Source organism: Helianthus annuus, chromosome 5 (genome assembly GCF_002127325.2).
Source record: "Helianthus annuus cultivar XRQ/B chromosome 5, HanXRQr2.0-SUNRISE, whole genome shotgun sequence".
In the NCBI taxonomy this organism is placed as follows: domain Eukaryota; kingdom Viridiplantae; phylum Streptophyta; class Magnoliopsida; order Asterales; family Asteraceae; genus Helianthus; species Helianthus annuus.
In genome coordinates this window covers 150,684,048-150,704,291 of record NC_035437.2, presented here as the reverse complement: position 1 = coordinate 150,704,291, position 20,244 = coordinate 150,684,048, and the positions used below count along the sequence as shown (strand labels likewise).

Here is a 20,244-nt window from a genome sequence, read left to right as displayed (position 1 = left end):
GTGTTTGTTTCTTCTTCAGATCTACGATTCCTCTTCAGATCTGGGCAGTTAGCCAGCTCCGCACCTACTTTATATAGAAGAATACCCTTAATGTTCCTGTTGTATAATGTGCAAGGCTTTAGCTTTGTTTGCAGCAAGAACAACTTCAGCGGTGTAAGATTTCACGGGATCAATTCTGATTTTGCTCTCATCAGCGGCTGTAAATGGTGGTTGTTTGGTTAAGCTAGCGATTCCGACCACTTGACAAACTTTAAGGTATGAATATTCAAGATCTGATTCAAGTTAACTGATTTCATATGGTTTTATAAGGGCCTTTTGCTAAATCTTTCTACAGGAAGAACCATAGAGAGAGAAGGGAAGGAGAATCTCTAGAGAAGGTATAACATGTTAAACTCTAAAATGATTCAAATGTGCGACAGGACTTAGTTGAACAAAAACCCTAATCGAGTTGATTCTTGATCGTTTGGTATTGAATTAAAAAGGGTATTCAAGAATTACGGTTCTCGAGTTGATGATTGTGTAGTTTTTGTTGTTATGTAATTGGGAATGTTGAATTTTGGTTAATTTTGATGAAATTGTGTTGGTGCACTTGTGTCTGTACTTTGTCTGTATTCGGTCATGATGTAAAACGATGTCTTTGTTAGTCATGTAAGTTTGACCAAGCCAACCATCCTCCTGGTTTGACTTGGCCAAACAGTTATAATATGGTTGTAATCTGTCTGCGTCGAAGGTTGGGTCATCGAAGGATTGTTTCTATCCTTCGATGAGCTCGATAGATATCCCACGAAGGATACTGATGGACCTTGAAGGATATACCATCCTTCGAGGTATGTGTGAATCCTTCGATGGCAGTATAATCGATAGATGATCTTTCGGTCAGTAAACATGATCCTTCGACCAGATGATCTGTTATGGGTATATATATACCCATGTTGTGTTCACTTGTGGGTAGACTTAGTTACACAGATAGAAAGATAGACACTCCACAGAGAACACACACACACTTAGAGAGTTTACAAAACTGATTTGTAAACATTGGGCTTGTAACCGAACCTTTCATACGCATTAATACAAGTGGTGTTAATCGGTGAATACCGTGTGTCTTGTGTTTGTTCTTGTTTCATCTCGGTTTGCACTCTAGCTTGGATTCCGCACTTGCTAGTGTGTTTCACATAACAAGGTTAAGGTTTGACCTCATCCTCCAAGGGACCTACAAGTGGTATCAGAGCTAAGGCTCTTTTCCTTGTTAAAACCGAGTTTTTACAAGACTTTGGAGTGTTTGGACACATGGTTTAGCACCCGTTTTTAGTGTTTTTCTCGCATTTCTAGACTTAAAAACGTGTTCTAAACTAACCGGGTGTGTTAAAGAACGGGTTGGGTAACTTAAAACTTGTTTTTAAGGAACTTGGTGTTTTCCGGCCAAATTCCGGCTTGCTCTGGTGACCGGATTTTCTGGATAAAACTTTCCTTTTAAGGAATATTTTATTTATCAAATCTGAGTTGGTAGAAAGTAGGGTCTGACCATACCTTTCTGCCGAAAGTTGACTACCAACCCATCACATTTTTCACCAACCTGTCACTTTTCGTGTCAACTGTGTCAGTAGGTCGAAGGATATCCTTCGAAGTCGAAAGATCATCTTTCGATCAGAGGAGGTTCGACAGATATTGATCCTTCGAACATCCTTCGAAGTCTGTGTTTTATCTTTCGAGCCAAGGAATCTTTTCGAAGGATATATTGTTCGAGCTATAGTTCATATTCGAAAGATAAGGATCCTTCGCATTGGAGAATCTTTCGAAATCAATTGTTCGAAATTCAACAGTGATCTTTCGAACACTGTTGATCCTTCGAACAAGTGTTGATCCTTCGAACAAGGTGTTGATCCTTCGATTCTTGTCTGTTTATATTTAACAAGTTTGTGTTGTCTTGTCTTTCGATCAAGGGATCCTTCGGCTGGCTGTTATCTTTCGAAGATATTCACATAGAATTCATTTTCCTTATCAAACATGAATCCGAGTTGGTGGGGAACTCCGGCTCCAGATAGTGGAAAATACACAAGTACGGGTTCAACCCCCTCATGGTGGGGTACACCGGCTCCAGACAGTGGAAAGTACACGAGTACAAGTCTATCTCCTTCATGGGCCGAATCTCCGGTATCGACATCTTCACAAGCAAATGCCATATTGTCAGGTCAATGGGCATTAGTATCGAATCAAACTCCGAGCATTCAAAGTATTTTATTGAGCGAAAGCGAAACCGGAAGTTTGAATCGACCTCCAAAGTTGATGCACTTAAACGAGTATCCGGGCTGGGTTGATAGATTTCGTACATACGTTCTTGGTCAAAATACCGAACTGTGGATACGTTTCACTACAGATTTCGATCAAGCTATAGAGGTTGCTGCTTCAGATACTGCTACGTTTGCCGATCTTCCTGAAGATCAAAAGAAAACGTATGAGATCTGGAAAAGAAAGCATACGCCATTTTCACTAAGGCGTTAAGCAAAGATATCTACCACCAGTTTGTCAGTTTCAAGACAACGAAGAAGCTGTGGGACGGGTTGAAAACCAGAGGAGTAGGGAATGAAGCAACACGTCAATTGCGTCATGATCTTCTCAAGAAAGAATTTGACTGTTTCACGTGCATGGATAAGGAGTCTTTGGGAGACATGACAAGCCGGTTTTATCATCTGCTTACAGAGTTGAACAATTTTGGAGTAGCGACAACTACAGCAGAGGTGGTGAAGAAGTTTGCTGATGCTTTGCCTCCCCAATGGAACAGTTTCTTGGAAATCTTGAAGTATAACGGAGTGTTGAGAACTACAAATATCAACGACTTCGTGCAGCTTTTGGAAAACAAGGATCAGGAGGAAACATTAAAGGCAAAAAGAGTTCCATTGCCACAAATCCAGAAATGTATTATGGAACTTCCAGTTCTTCGTCTGCAAGAACCGGTCCACATGCTCCACTACAAACGGCGTTTGTCACAAGCACGAATATGTATGGCAATCCAGTGCAAGTTCCTGTTAAGCCACCTCCCACCACAGACATGTATGGAAATCCAATACAACCACCTCCTCCTCCTCCTGCTCAACAACAACATGCGTGTTATGGAGGAACATCATCTGCTGGTCAGCAATCAAAGCCAAATACAGTACAGCTCGACACTTCAAGCCTCTCTAAAGTCAGTGTAGAAGTAGCAAGGGAACACATGGAGCTGCTTAACACTGTAGTGAGCGCGTACTGTGGGTTAGTGGAAGGTCAGATTGGCAACATTAATCTGACACAAGAAGACTATCGGCAGATTGATAAGGAAGAGATGGACTTGATGGATATCAAGTGGGCCTTTGCTAGTGCTGTAAGAAGGGCAAAGGATTTCATGGAAAGTACTGGCAGAACCAGCTTGGAAAGCAAGAAAGACACCAAGTATGGGTTCGATAAACATGCAGTAAAGTGCTTCAATTGTGGTGAATGGGGTCACTTTAAAAGGGAGTGTACAAAGCCAGCAGAGCATGGGAACCAGAATCCCTTCAGAAACCAAGGCAACCAGCATAACCAGAACAGGAACAATGAACGTACATTGATACCTGTCAACAACCAGGGTCAAGCTGAAACATCAAATGCCAACCGGGCACTTGTGGTTCAAGTGGATGAAGGTTGTGACTGGTCAATCCAGTTGAGTGGTGATGCTCAGGATGGTACAGCTTGTTTTGCTAGAATTGTGAAGGAGGCAGTTCACACCAGTGGTGGAGAATCTTCCGCCAGTGGTGGTGAATCTTCTGAAGATGAAGACTCTTCTGGGTACAGCAGGAGTGTTGATGAAGAATCATTCAGTTCAGGTGATGATCATGTGGGTGAGACAGCAAATGTTTCGGTTGATGCTGACATTGATGAGCTTTTGGAGGAAGCTGCAGCACTAAGTGATAGAAGATCTATTCTGGTGGATCAAGCTGCTTATTCTTCGTCTTCTCTCCATTCAGCCTTTATGTCTAATGTCGACGGTTCATCAAGTCAGGTATGTGTCGATAAACCCACTGTTGTAAATTGTGATGAATGTGATAGGTTGCGTGCTAGATGTGCTGATGTAGAGAAAAGTATGTCTGAGTTGCAAGGCAAACATGATGCTTTACAAGCTAGTTTGTTTGACTTGCAAGACAAACATACTACAGTGAATGAGAATTTGTGTGACTTGCAAAGTAAGCATGAATCTTTGCAAGAAAAGTATGATGTGACTTTTATTCACAATCAGAAATTGACTGTGGACCTTTCCAAATGTACAGAAGCCAATATGTTTTATGAAAATCATGAAAAGGAGTTTAAATCGGTAATCGAAAAGTTAAAGAAAGATAAAACCGAGTTAACTAAAATGGTTTCCAGAAAACAAACTGACATTAATTTGTATATATCTCGTCTTGAGATAATGCAAAAAGAGATGGCTTGTGTAAAAACGAAAAGTGAGGCAATCCAACTCAAGTTAGATAGTTATTTGAGTTCTAGCTATGTGTTGGATCACATCATTGACGTTCAGAAAGAGAAACGAAATGTCACATGCATAGGTTACAAGAAATGTCCACCACCAGTGAGACACAATTATGATGCAATGCCTGACGAGGAGGATAGAGTGTTCTTTGAACCATCTGTTCCTCTAGATGTGAAGGAATTTGCTACAGGACTTGGATACAAGAAAGAAGTATCCTCAGATTCAGATGTGTCAGCAGATACACGTGTGTCTTCTGTTGAACTGAATCAGGATCCTCCAGTTATCATTGAGGATGCTAATTCTTCTGATGATGAATCCGATGATACTCTACCAGCAAAGTCTGATGCGGAAGTCAAAGAAGAGGACATACCTCTTGAGAATCATATTCTATGTGATCCTCCTGCAAAACCCGCTAAGACTGTTGCAATCGAGTCCTCGTCTGCAAAAGAGTCGGAGAGTGTGAACTTGCTGTACACTTTTGTTGGTGATGATAAAATCTACTCTGACAAAGATTTTCCTATTAAGAATGTTAATCAATCCTTAATTAGTAAAGTCTTTGAAAATTCGACAAGTAAGTTTTTAGGAAAGACAGGACCACGTGTTACAGTTACACATTGTCCTCCTATTCCAAAGGCCGAAACTCGAAAACAATTTGGAAATAAGAAATTACCAACGGTGCAAAAACAGCAAAATCACACCAAGCCAAAAGGAAAATCACCGGCTCAAGCACAAAAGAAGCCGAATCAAAAGAAGAACAAAAATGTAAACTTTGTGAAATCGACGGGAACGGACAAAACTGAAACGTTTGAAAACAAATCTAACTTAGACTTTGTTAAGAAAGCAACTGTACAGAAAAGAAATGAACCAAGTAGTTCAAAACCTAGTACCTCGGGATCACAAAGTTCATCATCATCGGCATGACAATCACATGATACTTCGGGGTTTGTTGAACGAATATCATGTTTTGAGTGTGGAACAATTGGACATATAATTCGAAATTGTCCATATCTTCATAAACAAAAAGGAAAAGTTGATGTTCCCCATGACCAAAATGACCGTAAGCGACCTGTTTCTGCAAAACAAGATCCCCGACTTGTAAAAGAAAGGGAAATGAAACAGAGACGCCAACAGGTCAAGAAAATTGAAAAGGCGATTAAAACCGATGTGGTTAACAAAACATCTGTTTCTGTCAAACCAGATAATCCAAAAACTTCAGACAACCATGAAGTTAAAATTTTAAAGAACAACACTGGTAAAACAAAACAGACCTGGAAACCAAAAACGGTTACTGAATCAGGGGGACCATCACAATTTACCAATCATCAAAGACAAGAAGTTATTGTTATTGATGAAAATGGAAGACCCAAGACCACAATGGCTTGGGTCCCCATCTCCAACTAATCATTTGAGTTCATGTGCAGGGTGTTCCAGGAGGAACTATCAGTAGTCATTGGATTGTTGATAGTGGAGCATCCAGGCACATGACAGGCGACATGAAGCTTCTCTACGACGTCAAATCTATTAGAGGAGGTTATGTTGCTTTTGCTGGAGATAAGGGTGGTTATATTACGGGTGAAGGAATGATATCCAACGGGATTGTCAGCTTTGACAAGATCAACTTTGTGCAACAACTTGATCACAATCTTCTTAGTGTTTCTCAAATTTGTGACAAGCAATTCTCAGTACACTTTGATGCTAATGGATGTTATGTGCTGAAACCCGGCTTCAAAATTCCAAAAGAATGGATTCTCTTGTTAGCTCCAAGGATAAATGATTTGTACGTCCTTGATATGAGCCAAGCTATTACCACGTCTGCACAAGCAACTTGTTTCGTTTCCAAAGCCACAGAAAAAGACTCTATCTCTTGGCACAGACAAATGGGTCACATTCACTTATGCAAAATGAATCATTTGGTTTCAAATGAATTGGTGAATGGTGTTCCTCTTAAAAACTTCCATCTTCAAGACGTCTGTGTTTCGTGCCAGAAGGGAAAACAAACGAAGAAACGACATCCTACAAAGAAGATCAACACGGTGGCAGTTCCTCTTGAACGTTTGCACATGGATTTGTTCGGTCCTGTCAAGCACAAGAGTATTCGGAATGATCAATACTGCCTCGTGATTACTGATGATTATTCAAGATTTTCTTGGGTGGCGTTCATGGCACACAAGAGTGAAACCTTTGGTATTATCAAAAACTTGATCATTCAGATTGAGAATTTGTATATGTTGAAGGTTAGGCGGATACGTAGCGACAATGGTACTGAATTTAAAAATCATGCCATGGCGGAGTTTTGCACTTCAAAGGGTATTCTTCTTGAGTTTAGTGAAGCTTATACTCCTCAACAGAATGGCGTCGCTGAACGTAAGAACCGCACATTGATCGAGACTGCTAGGACAATGTTAGTAGAGTCGCAGTTGCCCATTCCATTCTGGACTGAAGCTGTGGCCTCTGCATGTTACACATTGAACCGAGTCCATACAGTCAAAAGGCATAATAAGACCTGCTTTGAGCTTCTTCAAAAACGGAAACCAGATTTGTCTTATCTTGAACCGTTTGGAGCTCCATGTACAATCATCGATCCTAATGGAAAGTTTGGGGCAAAAGCAATTGATGGCTACTTTCTTGGGTATGCCACCCCTAACTTACGAGTCTGGAATCTAGAGACTAAAAGGGTCGAGGAATGGTCTGAGGTCAGAGTACAAAGGCACACTTTGCCAGTCAAATGTCCTGGTCAGCCTTGAATGTTTGAGTACGATGACTTTTTCAATTCGATCAATGTTGAAGCCGTTGAAGAAAGTGCTGCGGCAAGGATGTTTTTCGAGAGTGACAATGCAACAGTTTCACCGGTGGTTCGTCCAATTCTTGTCAATCAAGAACCATCTTCGGTGAACAATAATACTCTCGACAATGAGGATTTTCATGACGCAACCGAATTGAACGAATCTTCAGAGGATGATGAATTTCTAGATGCAGATCAAGAAGCTCTAACAGCAGTTCATGGTACTTCAGAGGGTACTCCTCCAGTGGATACCCCTAGGACAGCTGAAGCTACTGCATCATCCTCTTCGTCAATTCCGGGCCTTGATTTAGTTGTTGATCTCAATCTCAACAATCTGGGTATAAATATTCCAGTTCCAGATAATCCAGAAACAAGGATTCATAATACCCATCCTCAACAAAACATCATTGGAAATGTGCAAAGTGGCATTCAAACAAGAAACATGTTGCGAAACAACAACAATGCAGGCCTGTATGCAGCTATTCGAGAATCCGGCTAACAAAACGATTGGTCTTTTGCGTGTTATGTTTCACAGGAAGAGCCAAGAACTTGGAAAGAAGCCATGAAAGATAACTCTTGGGTTGAAGCAATGCAGGAAGAGCTGCAACAATTCTAGAAGCTTGGTGTCTGGAAACTCGTAGAAAACCTGCTGGATACAAGAAGATTGGTACCCGTTGGGTTTTCAAATGCAAAAAGGATGACCGCGGAGTTGTTATCCGGAACAAAGCACGTTTAGTCGTTCAAGGTTTTCGTCAGATAGAAGGAATCGACTACAATGAAGTCTATACACCTGTTGCACGTCTGGAAGCAATTCGGATCTTTCTGGCTTATGCCTCATTCAAAGGATTCAAGGTCTACCAGATGGACGTCAAAAGTGCATTCTTACATGGTGTGGTTGAAGAAGAGGTGTACGTCGAACAGCCTCCAGGTTTTGAAGATCCTATCCATCCCGATCGGGTTTGGTTGCTCAACAAAGCTCTCTATGGTCTACATCAAGCACCGCGAGCTTGGTATGCAACCTTATCTAACTATCTGCTGGAGAACGGTTTTCGAAGAGGTCTTATCGACTGTACTCTTTTCATCAAAGAACAAGATGGAGATCTTCTTCTGGTACAGGTATATGTTGATGATATTATTTTTAGTTCTACTAATGATGTCTTGTGTAGGAATTTCGAGCGCATTATGCAGGATAAATTCGAGATGAGTGCTATGGGGGAAATGACTTTCTTTCTGGGCCTACAAGTGCAACAAACTGAGTCTGGGATATTCATCCATCAGACTAAATATGTTGGTGACATCTTGAGCCGGTTCCAGATGTCTGATGCAATGCCCATTGGTACCCCACTGCCACAAAATCACGGAATTACCCCAGACTTGAAGGGTGAAGCTGTTAGCCCCTCATATTACCGCGCAATGATTGGATCTCTTATGTACCTCACATCATCAAGGCCAGACATAATGTATCCAACGTGCCTGCTTGCCAGATATCAAGTCAACCCGAAGGCCTCACATCTTGCAGCTGTAAAAAGGATTTTTCGTTATTTGAAGGGTTACCCTGACACCGGTCTATGGTACCCTAGGGATAATAACTTTGAATTGGTCGCTTTCAGTGATTCTGATTTTGGCGGATGCAAAATCGACGGCAAATCCACAACGGCTGGATGTCAGTTTTTAGGAAATCGCCTAGTCACATGGCAGTGCAAGAAGCAGACGTGCGGCGCTACATCAACATGCGAAGCTGAATACATTGCTGCCTCAAGTTGTTGCTCCCAAGTTCTTTGGATCCAACAACAATTACGCGACTACGGTTTTGAATTCCTAACTACTCCTATTTACGTTGATAATTCTGCTGCATTACAGATCACTAGAAATCCTGTGCAGCACTCAAAGACCAAACACATCGAAATCAAATATCACTTCATACGTGATTGCTTTGAGAAAAGGCTAATCGATGTTGTTAAGGTCCACACCGATGACCAACGTGCCGACCTTTTTACCAAAGCGTTTGACAAATCAAGATTTGACTTTTTATTATTGGTAAACGGCATTAAGGTCAAGCAAGAGTAAAACCAACATCGAAAAATCATTTTTGTATATATCTTTGTGTTTTAAATTTTATCTTAGTTTGTTGATTTTAGGGGGAGTAAATCCAAAAAAAAAAAAAAATCTGAAAATCCAAAAACATCGAAAAATTTCAAAAACACAAAAACAATAGAAAAGCAAAAATGAGTTTCCTGGCGAGCAAAAGAGAAAATGATAGTACATCAGTGGTCTATTCAAACCTCTTTAAACCTTAAATGAAAAACGATAAGCAGCTCTATATAAGATGTATCGGTAGGCTCACAATCATTTTAAAGTGTGCAGGGTGATATAAATCTTAACCGACTGAAGACCAGGTGGGAACCATTCATTGGCATATGGTCTTAGTACCGAAATTTCGTTTGATAGATTGCCAAGGTTCTGAGATATTCGGTCTTTATGCTACTTATCATCTGGGTATCATGGTTGTATCTTTTACCGAAAAATAACGGGGACGCAAGTCTAGATCTTCCATGATACTATACATACGTGTACATACTGCATACGACCTCAATAAGTGATAAACAATCACATGTCCATACAAATAAGTGATAAAATATCACATTTTTCCGGGAGTCAAGTTCGTCTCTCTGCTGTACGGAAGTACTAACCTGTTCACGGACTTGCTCCTGTGCCCTCATGCATATGAAAATCAAGTTCCTCATCAATAAGTGATTATATCACATAGGGCTTGTTTTCAAATCAAAATAAGCGAGAATCTCACATCATATACGGTCAAACAGATGATAATCGGTATACTCACCGGTAAGATGAACCCTCGTGCATACCTTGATACGGGAATGTGTCGTGATGTGGATGAACACCGGTCGGTAAGTATAAATCATACCTTAACGTATCCCCTCGCCATGATTACATCTGATAAGTTGAGCTTAAGTGGACAACAATACCGATAATTGTTATAGGATGCTTATCTTAATGTTAACTAATTGAACAACAAGAGCGTTTTGGCATGACCGTACACTGATATGATTCTCTTACCCTCGAAACTTGCAAAAAGAATGTCTGTATATATTTATTTACTGCTTTCAGTCTTTACATTTCGAAATATTAAAAATACCAAAAAGATTTTAGGTGTGCTTTAATATAAACTTTATAAAAGCCAAAAAGATTTTATTTCTATTTTTATTTTCGATCATACGATGTTGGAGCTCGAGTCTTCGTTACCTGAAACCTGAATGAAAACCGAATTGACTAAATCTTCATAAACGGTCAAAATTTGCAAGTTTTGAAAGTTAAATCTAAAATTGAGAAATTTACTAAACTTTCAAACTGTCGGACGGTGTTTGATTGAAATATGGTCATACGTGTGTCACTTGGTTATGCTAACTATATTCCAAGCAGTTGTTCTCATTACGCGTTTAGATTTCTTGCATGTGCAGATTCTAAAGGCAAGGAGAACATGGTCGATGACAAGCTTCGGAATGAAGACACGATGTGAAGGCGCTCAAGAGATGAAGATGATCGAGTTGCCGCTGACCATCATCAACACCACAAGGATCTCAAGCATTGAAGATCAAGTCATTTACGAGCATAACTCAAGGGGGAGCTTATGTTAAGGGGGAGTTTGTCAACACACTTCCTACATGAAACAGGGAGTTTGTTGATACACTTTCTACTTTCAAGACGTGAAGACTTTGAAGATCCTCCGACATTGAAGAATTGAAAGGACATCAGAGTCTTGAAAACACGAAGATCAAAGATGATCAAGATCGAGACAAAGCTACAGCCAAGGGGGAGTTTGTTGGTGCACTTGTGTCTGTACTTTGTCTGTATTCGGTCATGATGTAAAACGATGTCTTTGTTAGTCATGTAAGTTTGACCAAGTCAACCATCCTCCTGGTTTGACTTGGCCAAACAGTTATAATATGGTTGTAATCTGTCTGCGTCGAAGGTTGGGTCATCGAAGGATTGTTTCTATCCTTCGATGAGCTCTCGATAGATATCCCACGAAGGATACTGATGGACCTCGAAGGATATACCATCCTTCGAGGTATGTGTGAATCCTTCGATGGCAGTATGATCGATAGATGATCTTTCGGTCAGTAAACATGATCCTTCGACCAGATGATCTGTTATGGGTATATATATACCCATGTTGTGTTCACTTGTGGGTAGACTTAGTTACACAGATAGAAAGATAGACACTCCACAGAGAACACACACACACTTAGAGAGTTTGCAAAACTGATTTGTAAACATTGGGCTTGTAACCGAACCTTTCATACGCATTAATACAAGTGGTGTTAATCGGTGAATATCGTGTGTCTTGTGTTTGTTCTTGTTTCATCTCGGTTTGCACTCTAGCTTGGATTCCGCACTTGCTAGTGTGTTTCACATAACAAGGTTAAGGTTTGACCTCATCCTCCGAGGGACCTACAAATTGTGAAATGGGGTTAAGTGTTTATAGATAGATCTAAGTTGGGATTGAAGTAAGAGTTATGGATCATACTGTTGGTGGGAAGTTTAAGCTTAAAAGGAAAATTGGGAATGGGTGGTTTGGTGAACTTTATTTAGGTATAATCTTCATTTTGGGAATTCAATTGCAGGTGTTATGTATTAATGAATGTGGATGATCTTCATGTTTGATGATATTGCAGGTGTCAATATTCAAAGTGGTGAAGAAGTAGCTATTAAACTGGTATTATTGACTTCCAATCTTAGATAGTTTGATGGTTTTGTTTGATTAATCATGTATTATTTTCTGTTACAACTGAGAAATCATTTTTCTTGACTAAATCCAAAACATAAACCATACAGTTTGTGATATTGAGTGACTCTTGTGTACAAGTGTGAAGTACTGAAACACTCAATCTTGCAAACAATTTTTCTTGACTAAATGCAAAACAAAAACCATACAGTTTGTGATATTGAGTGAGTCTTGTGTACAAGTGTGAAGTACTGAAACACTCAATCTTGCAAACAATTTTGTTATATTGCAATAAAAAACGAACCACTCAAGTAATCTCTTATTGATTGACGATTGGTTTTTCCCCCTCTCTTTCTCTCTCCTCCAGCCACCACAAAAGCAACCAAAGACGACGACCTTTCTTTCATTTTTTCAGATGCCACAACAAGCTCAAGAAAAGTCTTGAAAAACAACAGACAGGTGAGTTCATTCGTTCAAAGATTCAATCTTGATTGATTTTTAATGAATACCCAATTCAGCTTTTGGATTAAACTCAAAACCCTTTTGATGGGTTTTGATAATTTTGTGAAATTGATCTTGGTATTGTTACTATTAGACTATTAGTCGATCTGTACAGAATTCGACTAGGGTTTGATGTTGAATTTGAATTGAGGGTAGTCTTTTTTTTTGTTTGTTTGATTGTTGATTAAACCCTTTATGACAGATTTTTAAATTTGCAAGTTGTTATGCTGTTATGATTGTTTATTTTTTTCTACTTTTTGATGAGATCTGTGAATATAAAGCGTAAACTTTTATATATCTGCTCTTTTGTAGATCATAAAACTACTTTTGATTGGGGTTTTATTCCAAACAGTTGGTCTGACTGCTCTTTTTGCTATTTTTATGTTTGTGTGTGTGTTTAGGTGTGTTTATGTGTGTTCTTTTTGTTTCAAGTTGCTTAAGTTCTCTGTTAAGTTTGTACAATAAAAAAATCTTTTGATCATAAAAACAAATACGAACAAATAAATCTTTAAAAGACCAATTTTAAGATAAAGTTTGATACTTCAATGCTCATAGGATTACTGCTGTTGCGCTGGGTTGGGAAAAATGCAACAGGCAAAAGTTCGAGTCCAAGGGTATTCCAGTAATTCTTCACCTGGGTATCATCAATATATGCTGCAATGTTGTTTTCTGGGCCTACGTTTTGCTTCGGATATGGCTGTTGAAGGCCCCATTCTGGGTTGCTTGGATGGTGCAAAAGTCTCATTACTCGGTACCAAATAAAGGGACTAAAGGCCTGTTTCCTAACTGGGCTGATAATTTGGATCTCAACTACCGGTTTCGGACGAAGGCCCCAAATGGGTGCCAGCAGTTAATGGGCCTAGGTGTCTATGCATACTTGAAGACCCATAGTGGTTCTCAACCTGAACCAACCCGGGCCCGTTTTCATGTTGTTAGCTTAGCAATCCATCTACACTTCATGAGACTGTTGTGGAAGTGCCCAATGTAAGATGGGAAGACATTGGCGGCCTCAAGAATGCTAAATGAGAGCTGCAAGAGGTATTAATACTTAATTATGCTCATAAGTTCTTACTACCTGAAAGGACTTTACATATGCTTTTTTTACTCGAATTTAGAAAGTGCTGAGTTCAGCCAGTAATATGCTTCTCAGGTTTTTTACTCATCACTGTGTAAGGGATCGACTCTCATTTCCGGTTGTAGTGCACATTTGAAGAGTATCTAATGCTAGACATTTGGAGGATTAATCAATAAACAAGTCCCTTCATGCTAAAGACTTGAATAAAAGATTGCGGTTTTGCATCTGGGTAAGCTAAAAAGGCTTATGATTAGAGATGTACAAAAAAAAAAAAAAAACAGTTTGCCAACTGAAACTGACAAAAAAATCGAAACCGAGATTTTTAAACATGAAATACATAGGTACTTTTTGGGAATTAACTTGTTCTGTCGTATTTCCATGTAGGTTTTTTCATGTACATTTTTTAAATTTATGCTCTTTTTTAACCAAGTTATTGTGCAGATCCAACATACATGATCCGGGCTGTTCCAAGTAATGCGTATGATAGTATCTATTGCACACTTCTTGCTTAAAGTGCCGTTCATGGGGCCATGGCCATACTCGGGTTTCACTATGGGACCTGTGAACAGCACATACGCATACCGCATATCCAAACGCGTATATTCCAATTGAGGTAAGCGCACATACGCATACCGCATATCCAAACGCGTATATCACCCGACTCATTAGTTTTGATGTGCATGTATTGCAGCGTGTAACCGAGGTTACAAATGTTGTGAAGTTGATAGATAGATGTGGGCTAGACTTCTAGCTTCGACTAATCAACCCACTTTTTGGATGGACATGAATAGATTTGACCCGATATTCGTATGTTTCTTGTCTCCAATTGGTCCTCTGTTGAGGTGGAAAGTTGAATTTTAAAGAAGCTGGCTTACATGAAGAAAAAGTTTTATTCAAACTTTGAAGGTACAACTAGCTTCCATTTGTTATGAATATTTTTGTACAATTATACCACTAAATGTTGCAGTTTGCACTGATTGTAACAATGATATGCATAAACATTCATCCAACATTGAAGTCAACTCAAGATTTAAGAGTACTATAGTCTCACCTTTTGGGCTGATTTGGGTTAAAATGTTTGCTTATGTGTTTATTTGGGTCTACTCAAATTATACAGCAAGTCAAAATGAGCAATCTTGTTAACTTAAAATGTGTCCAAATAGCATCACGCACGACCACTTTTGTTGGTACCCTGGTCGACACCAACGACACGTCCACCACCCAACAAGTGTTTATTATTGGCTCTCACTATCTACACACCATGTCAGGCTATCTGCACAATTAGGGTTTGCATACGCTGCGTATTGGTCAATACGCAGCGTATAGGGTTACCTAAATACGCTGCGTATTGGTCAATACGCAGCGTATATAAGTGGTAGGTGGACGACCAGACAGTCAAACCTAGTACCATGTCAAATCAGTCTTACATAGGGTGCGTATTGATCAATACGCTGCGTATTGGCAGACTGATTTGACCTGATACGATGTTGTCCAGGGCACGTGAATGAAGTAATACGGTGAGTAGGGATCAATACGCTGCGTATTGACATGCCAGATGAAAGTCTATTTATCCCTCCATTCATGTCTGTTACCCATCATCCGACATATACTTTGCTTTCCTTTTCATATACTTTGCTTTCCTTTTCATCTTCTTCTTAAGTAAATTGTTTGTTTTGGGTTCAACCTTGTTAAAATGTCATCATTTTGGAAGGATAATTATTTCGGTAATCGCTATTCTAACGACACATGGGGATCAAATGCTGCCAATGAGGAGGAGGAGGTTGTGTCTGGAGTCCCTGTTGATCAAGAAACACAGTTGCCAGACTTGAACAAGACTCCCACTCCACCTGTTGATGAACCAAATTACCCGGTGCATCAAGTGTGTCCAGATTACGGATACGGGTATGAATCTCCGTACGTGCAACAAAGTGGATACGGTGCTGAGAATGCACCTGTTGATGAACCAAATTATCCGGTGCATCAAGTGTGTCAAGATTACGGATACGGGTATGAATCTCTGTACGTGCAACAAAGTGGATACGGTGCTGAGAATGCACCTGTTGATGAACCATATTACCCGTCGCAGCCATCGTATCCGGGTTATGGGGTATACGGGGACGAAGGTGGATACGGAAGTTACAGTGGATACGGTGGTGATGGTGGATACGGGGGTGAAGGTGGTTACAATGGATATGGGGGCTACGGTGGATACGATAGATATGGGGGTGACGGTGGTTACAGTGTATACGACAGATCTAGGGATGAAGTTGGATATGGTTATGAGTCCCGTAACACATCACTTTATGAACCATCTACCCCGAGCAATCCATTTCAAGTAAATGAGGTATCACATTAAAATAATTATTGTTATTATTATTATAATTATAATTGTTATTATTATTATTATTATAGTTAAAAATAATATAATTATAATAATTATTATTATTGTTAAAATACTTTAATTATAAATATAATTATAAATATTATTATTATTATTATTATTATTATTATTATTATTATTATTATTGTTGTTGTTAAAAATATTATAATTAATTAACAAAATAATTATAAGATTTAGTAAATAAACAAGTTAAGAAAGTTAAGTTAATAAACAATTTATTTTTCTTTTCTAAATAAATAAATTAATAAAAAATATTTTAAATAAATTAGTATTGTAAATAAATAAAAGAATCATGAAATTGATTTTTAGTTAAAATGGTTAGTTTAAACCTAACTTAGTTAGTTAAATCATAGTTAAAATGGTTAGTTTAAACCTAACTTAGTTAGTTAAATCATAGTTATATCCTAACTAGGTTAGCATTTAATACAAGGGACCACTAACTGAGTTAGAGAACTCAGTTAGTCCAGTTAAGTGCCAAAAACAAAAAAAAGTCCCTGAAGTTTCAAATTTTACGAAAATAGTCCCTGAAGTTTCCAAAAATTGACAAAACAGTCCCTGAAGTTTTGAAAAATTGACAAAAATGGTCCCTGAACTTTCGAAAATGGACAAAAATGGTCCCTGAACTTTCGAAAATGGACAAAAATGGTCCCTGAACTTTCGAAAATGGACAAAAATGGTCCCTGAACTTTCGAAAATTGCAAAAATGGTCCCTGAACTTTTGAAAATTGACAAAAATGGTCCCTGAAGTTTCTAAAATTGAAAAAAATGGTCCCTAAAGTTTCTAAAATTGAAAAAAATGGTCCCTAAAGTTTCTAAAATTGAAAAAAATGGTCCCTAAAGTTTCTAAAATTGAAAAAAATGGTCCCTAAAGTTTCGATTATATTATTATTATTATTATTATTATTATTATTATTATTATTATAATTATTATTATGGTTATTATAATTATTATTATTATTATTATTATTATTATTATTATTAATATTGTTATTATTATTATTAATGTCTTTTTGACACAAATGGTCCCTGAAGTTTCGATTATATTATTATTAACGTAACCTTTTTTAGCGTTTCATGTCTCTAACTGATTTGAAGAATTGGGTACAAGAAACGGGAAAGGATAATGGTTACGTAATTGTTACCCGCCGATCAAAAAATATTGGCGGTACTACTGGGATGGTATGGCTTGTGTGCGACCGTAGTGGTGAACACCGTAGTAAAGCAACAGTTAGGAAAGCTGGTAGCAAAAAAATCGGCTGCCCGTTTTCATTACTCGCCATCCGGGACGTGACGAACGACACGTGGGAGTTAAAAGTGGACTGTGCGAACCATAACCACGAACCTACGACGAGTCTGTTGGGCCACGCTTTTGTGCGAAGATTCACTAAAGCCGAATACAAGCTAGTGGAGCAGCTAACTGCTCAAAACATGGAGCCACGTATCATATTTCAAACCCTAAGAAAGCAGTTCCCCGACAGCCTGCACGTTCAGAAAGACGTGCAAAATGCGGTACAAAAAATTAGAGCGACAATAATGGACGGAAAGAATCCTATTCAGGCACTGGAAAGCCTGCTGCATGACCGCCGATTCATTTACGACACCCGACAAGATCCCAAAACAGATGTCGTAACAGAGATTTTCTTTGTTCATCCTTATTCAATCACTATGTGGCGTGCATTCCCGCACGTGATGTTGATCGACGCGACCTACAAAACAAACCTCTACAACATGCCATTTGTCCAGGTTGTGGGTATGACGTCGACTGGGAAGTCTTTTTGTATCGCACATGCCGTTATTTGTAAAGAACGAAGGGGTAACTACGTGTGGGTGCTTGAGCGGATCAAGTCAATATTGCATGAATGTATGATGCCGCGTGTGATAGTCACGGATAGGGAGCTTGCCCTGATAAACGCGTGTTCTAAAGTATTCCCGAACGCAAAAAGGCTTCTATGCCACTTTCACATCCAACAAAATATAGCTAGAAAGTGCAAGGAAGGGTTCGATAAAGAAGATTGGGGGAAATTTATGTCGTACTGGCGGACATTGTGCGAATCTTCATCAGAGCCCATGTACAAGTACAACTTGGAGAAAATGTATAACCGACTCGTGGTTGCCAACCGAGAAAGTAAGTGTTCCTTCAACAAACGACTCACCCAATCTATTATATTTCACACACGCTTTTACATTTCATTATTTTATTTTTACAGGTGTCTATGATTACGTCTACGAAAACTGGCTCAAAGACTATAAAGAAATGTTCGTTTATGCGTGGACCGATAAGTGTCGCAACTTTGGTCAGCGCACCACCAACAGAGTTGAGAGCCAGCACGCAAATTTAAAAAGATACATTACGCGCGGGAGTTCATTGGAGCGAATAGCAAGATGCATCATTGATATAGTTGAAACTCAGTATGATGAAATACAAAAAAGTTTCACTGAGAGCATCGAAAAAACGATGAACCACCATAGACACCGAATGTTGGACAACCTACGTGGAAAGGTTTCCCATGAAGCACTTGATTTGCTGGAAAAAGAGCTACTGAGGAAGATGGATGTGTTGCGGAAACTTAACGCATCATGTGGTTGCCATATGTGGCTTAGCAAAGGATTGCCGTGTGCTTGTAGACTGGAAAACTACAACCGTACAGGTAAAAAATATTAAAACAACAAACCTTTTGTTATTTTGTACGATTTAGCTGTTTCTCACACCGTATTAACTTAACTGTGCAGGGCGTATAATACAACTCGACGAGATAGATGTATTCTGGCGTAAGCTTGACTTGCTCCCTTGTAAACTGGTAGACGAGGAGGTCGATATTGTAGCAGAGCTCAATAATGTGCGGCAACATTTAGAGGCGCAGTCCCCCGTTCAGCAAAAGAGTATGCTTTCAAAGATAAAAGCGGTTTTCACCCCGAAATCGTCAACCAAGAAACCACCGATCGTCCAGCAAAACACTCGCGGTCGGCCTACATCAAAGAAAGTACAAGAAAGGCTAGATGAAGCTGCGAGGTTAGACCAAGCTGCGAGATACAGCTCCTATGGCGAGGACAGCAATGTAATTACCGCTTCCCCCAAGCATAGGTACGATTTACCCCGACACAGCTCATACGTACCGTCAGAGGGCTCTCGTGGAACTGGTTCGTTTGTGAAGTCTGAAAAACCTAAAATGCAACCAAACAGTTCAACAAGTTCTAAAAAGAAGGAGACGAGGGATGATAAGGTTTTTCCATTAATAAAGGGGGACGAGCACTTGTTATGCATTAAGAGGTTTAAGAATCAAATTCCATCAGAGTTTCGCTCTTACATATCGCGTATACAAGATGTGACCCCAGACGGTCATTGTGGGTACAGGTCTGTGGCTGTCGGGTTAGGTTTTACGGAACACGCATGGCCCAATATTCGAAGAGATTTACTACTGGAGATTGACCATAACAAACCGCGTTGGAAGCATGTATTCGAAACATATAACGAAGGAGACTTTAAACGAATACGTAAGAGCATCGAATGGCATTCAGTGAAAGGGTGCGATCAAAGTCACTGGATGGAAATGCCCCACGTAGGGCTTCTCATAGCGCAAAGGTATAATATTGTCCTCCACGTGCTAAGCATTGAATGGAGCTCTACCATCTTCCCATTAACGGATGCCCCACTAGATCCACGACCTCAAGCGATAACGCTTGTACATGTTCACGGGGGACACTTCATACATGCTAAGTTGGAAGGAGACTACCCCATGCCTTTAGTGAACCCGATGTGGTCGGCACATCGATCAATAGCTGCGAAACGGTGGGAAGAAATGTATACACCGCAGTTAGAGCACTACTACGAGTTAATGCATCCTAAATCAGACCGAGACAAAGACAGAGAACCGAGTTTAAATGTTATCGAAGATTAAGCGGAAACTTGTAATTTTGTAAATTGTAGAAATTTTTTAATTTATAAAGTTTTTATCATTTTTAATTCATTTATAATTTATAATTTATAATTTATAATTTATAATTCAAATTTTTATAAACATAATTTTTGGATTATTTTTAGTTTCTCTAAATACAAACGAAGAAAAAAAAAAAAAAAAAGGTCTTCTAAGGTGCGTAGGGATCCCTACGCATCGTATGTTATCCAAATGACAATAAAGCCCCTCTTTTTGGCTTCCTTTAGCCTCATAACAAGGGTAAAAAGGTAAAATGAGAAAAACCAGGCAGCGTATTGATCAATACGCATCCTATGTCAAAGGCGGACAATTTTCCCCCCAAATTGAAG

The 20,244-nt window shown here is 39.3% G+C and overlaps 1 protein-coding gene and 1 long non-coding RNA gene across 4 annotated transcripts; both read left to right on the top strand.

The window, feature by feature from the left end:
• The first annotated feature begins 332 nt into the window (after window positions 1-332).
• LOC118492352 lies at window positions 333-14,279 on the top strand. Of its 3 annotated transcripts, none has more exons than XR_004893320.1 (6): window positions 333-377; window positions 11,957-11,997; window positions 12,374-12,465; window positions 13,102-13,545; window positions 13,643-13,811; window positions 14,024-14,279. It is a non-coding gene; the product is annotated as an uncharacterized LOC118492352 (long non-coding RNA). The 3 variants fall into 3 exon arrangements; XR_004893318.1 differs by having other exon boundaries at window positions 13,658-13,811; window positions 14,024-14,277; XR_004893319.1 differs by lacking the exon at window positions 333-377 and adding an exon at window positions 11,842-11,873 and having other exon boundaries at window positions 13,658-13,811; window positions 14,024-14,277.
• A 178-nt stretch (window positions 14,280-14,457) lies between these two features.
• On the top strand, window positions 14,458-19,948 carry LOC110943933 (PKS-NRPS hybrid synthetase CHGG_01239-like). The gene is made up of 6 exons (XM_035990014.1): window positions 14,458-14,488; window positions 14,550-14,618; window positions 15,472-15,926; window positions 17,052-18,108; window positions 18,191-18,631; window positions 18,714-19,948. The coding sequence occupies exons 1-6, from the start codon at window positions 14,458-14,460 to the stop codon at window positions 19,877-19,879; spliced, it is 3,219 nt and encodes a 1,072-aa protein (XP_035845907.1). The 3' UTR covers window positions 19,880-19,948.
• The last annotated feature ends 296 nt before the right edge of the window (window positions 19,949-20,244 follow it).

What these genes read in the sequence shown, in the direction of transcription:
- LOC110943933 (XM_035990014.1), top strand. Translation starts at nt 14,458, where the DNA reads ATGAAGAAAAAGTTTTATTCAAACTTTGAAG. An exon ending in AGTCAACTCAAGATTTAAGA is followed by an intron (nt 14,619 to 15,471) that starts GTACTATAGTCT and finishes AAGTGTGTCCAG; the next exon opens with ATTACGGATACGGGTATGAA. An exon ending in GGAAAACTACAACCGTACAG is followed by an intron (nt 18,632 to 18,713) that starts GTAAAAAATATT and finishes TTAACTGTGCAG; the next exon opens with GGCGTATAATACAACTCGAC.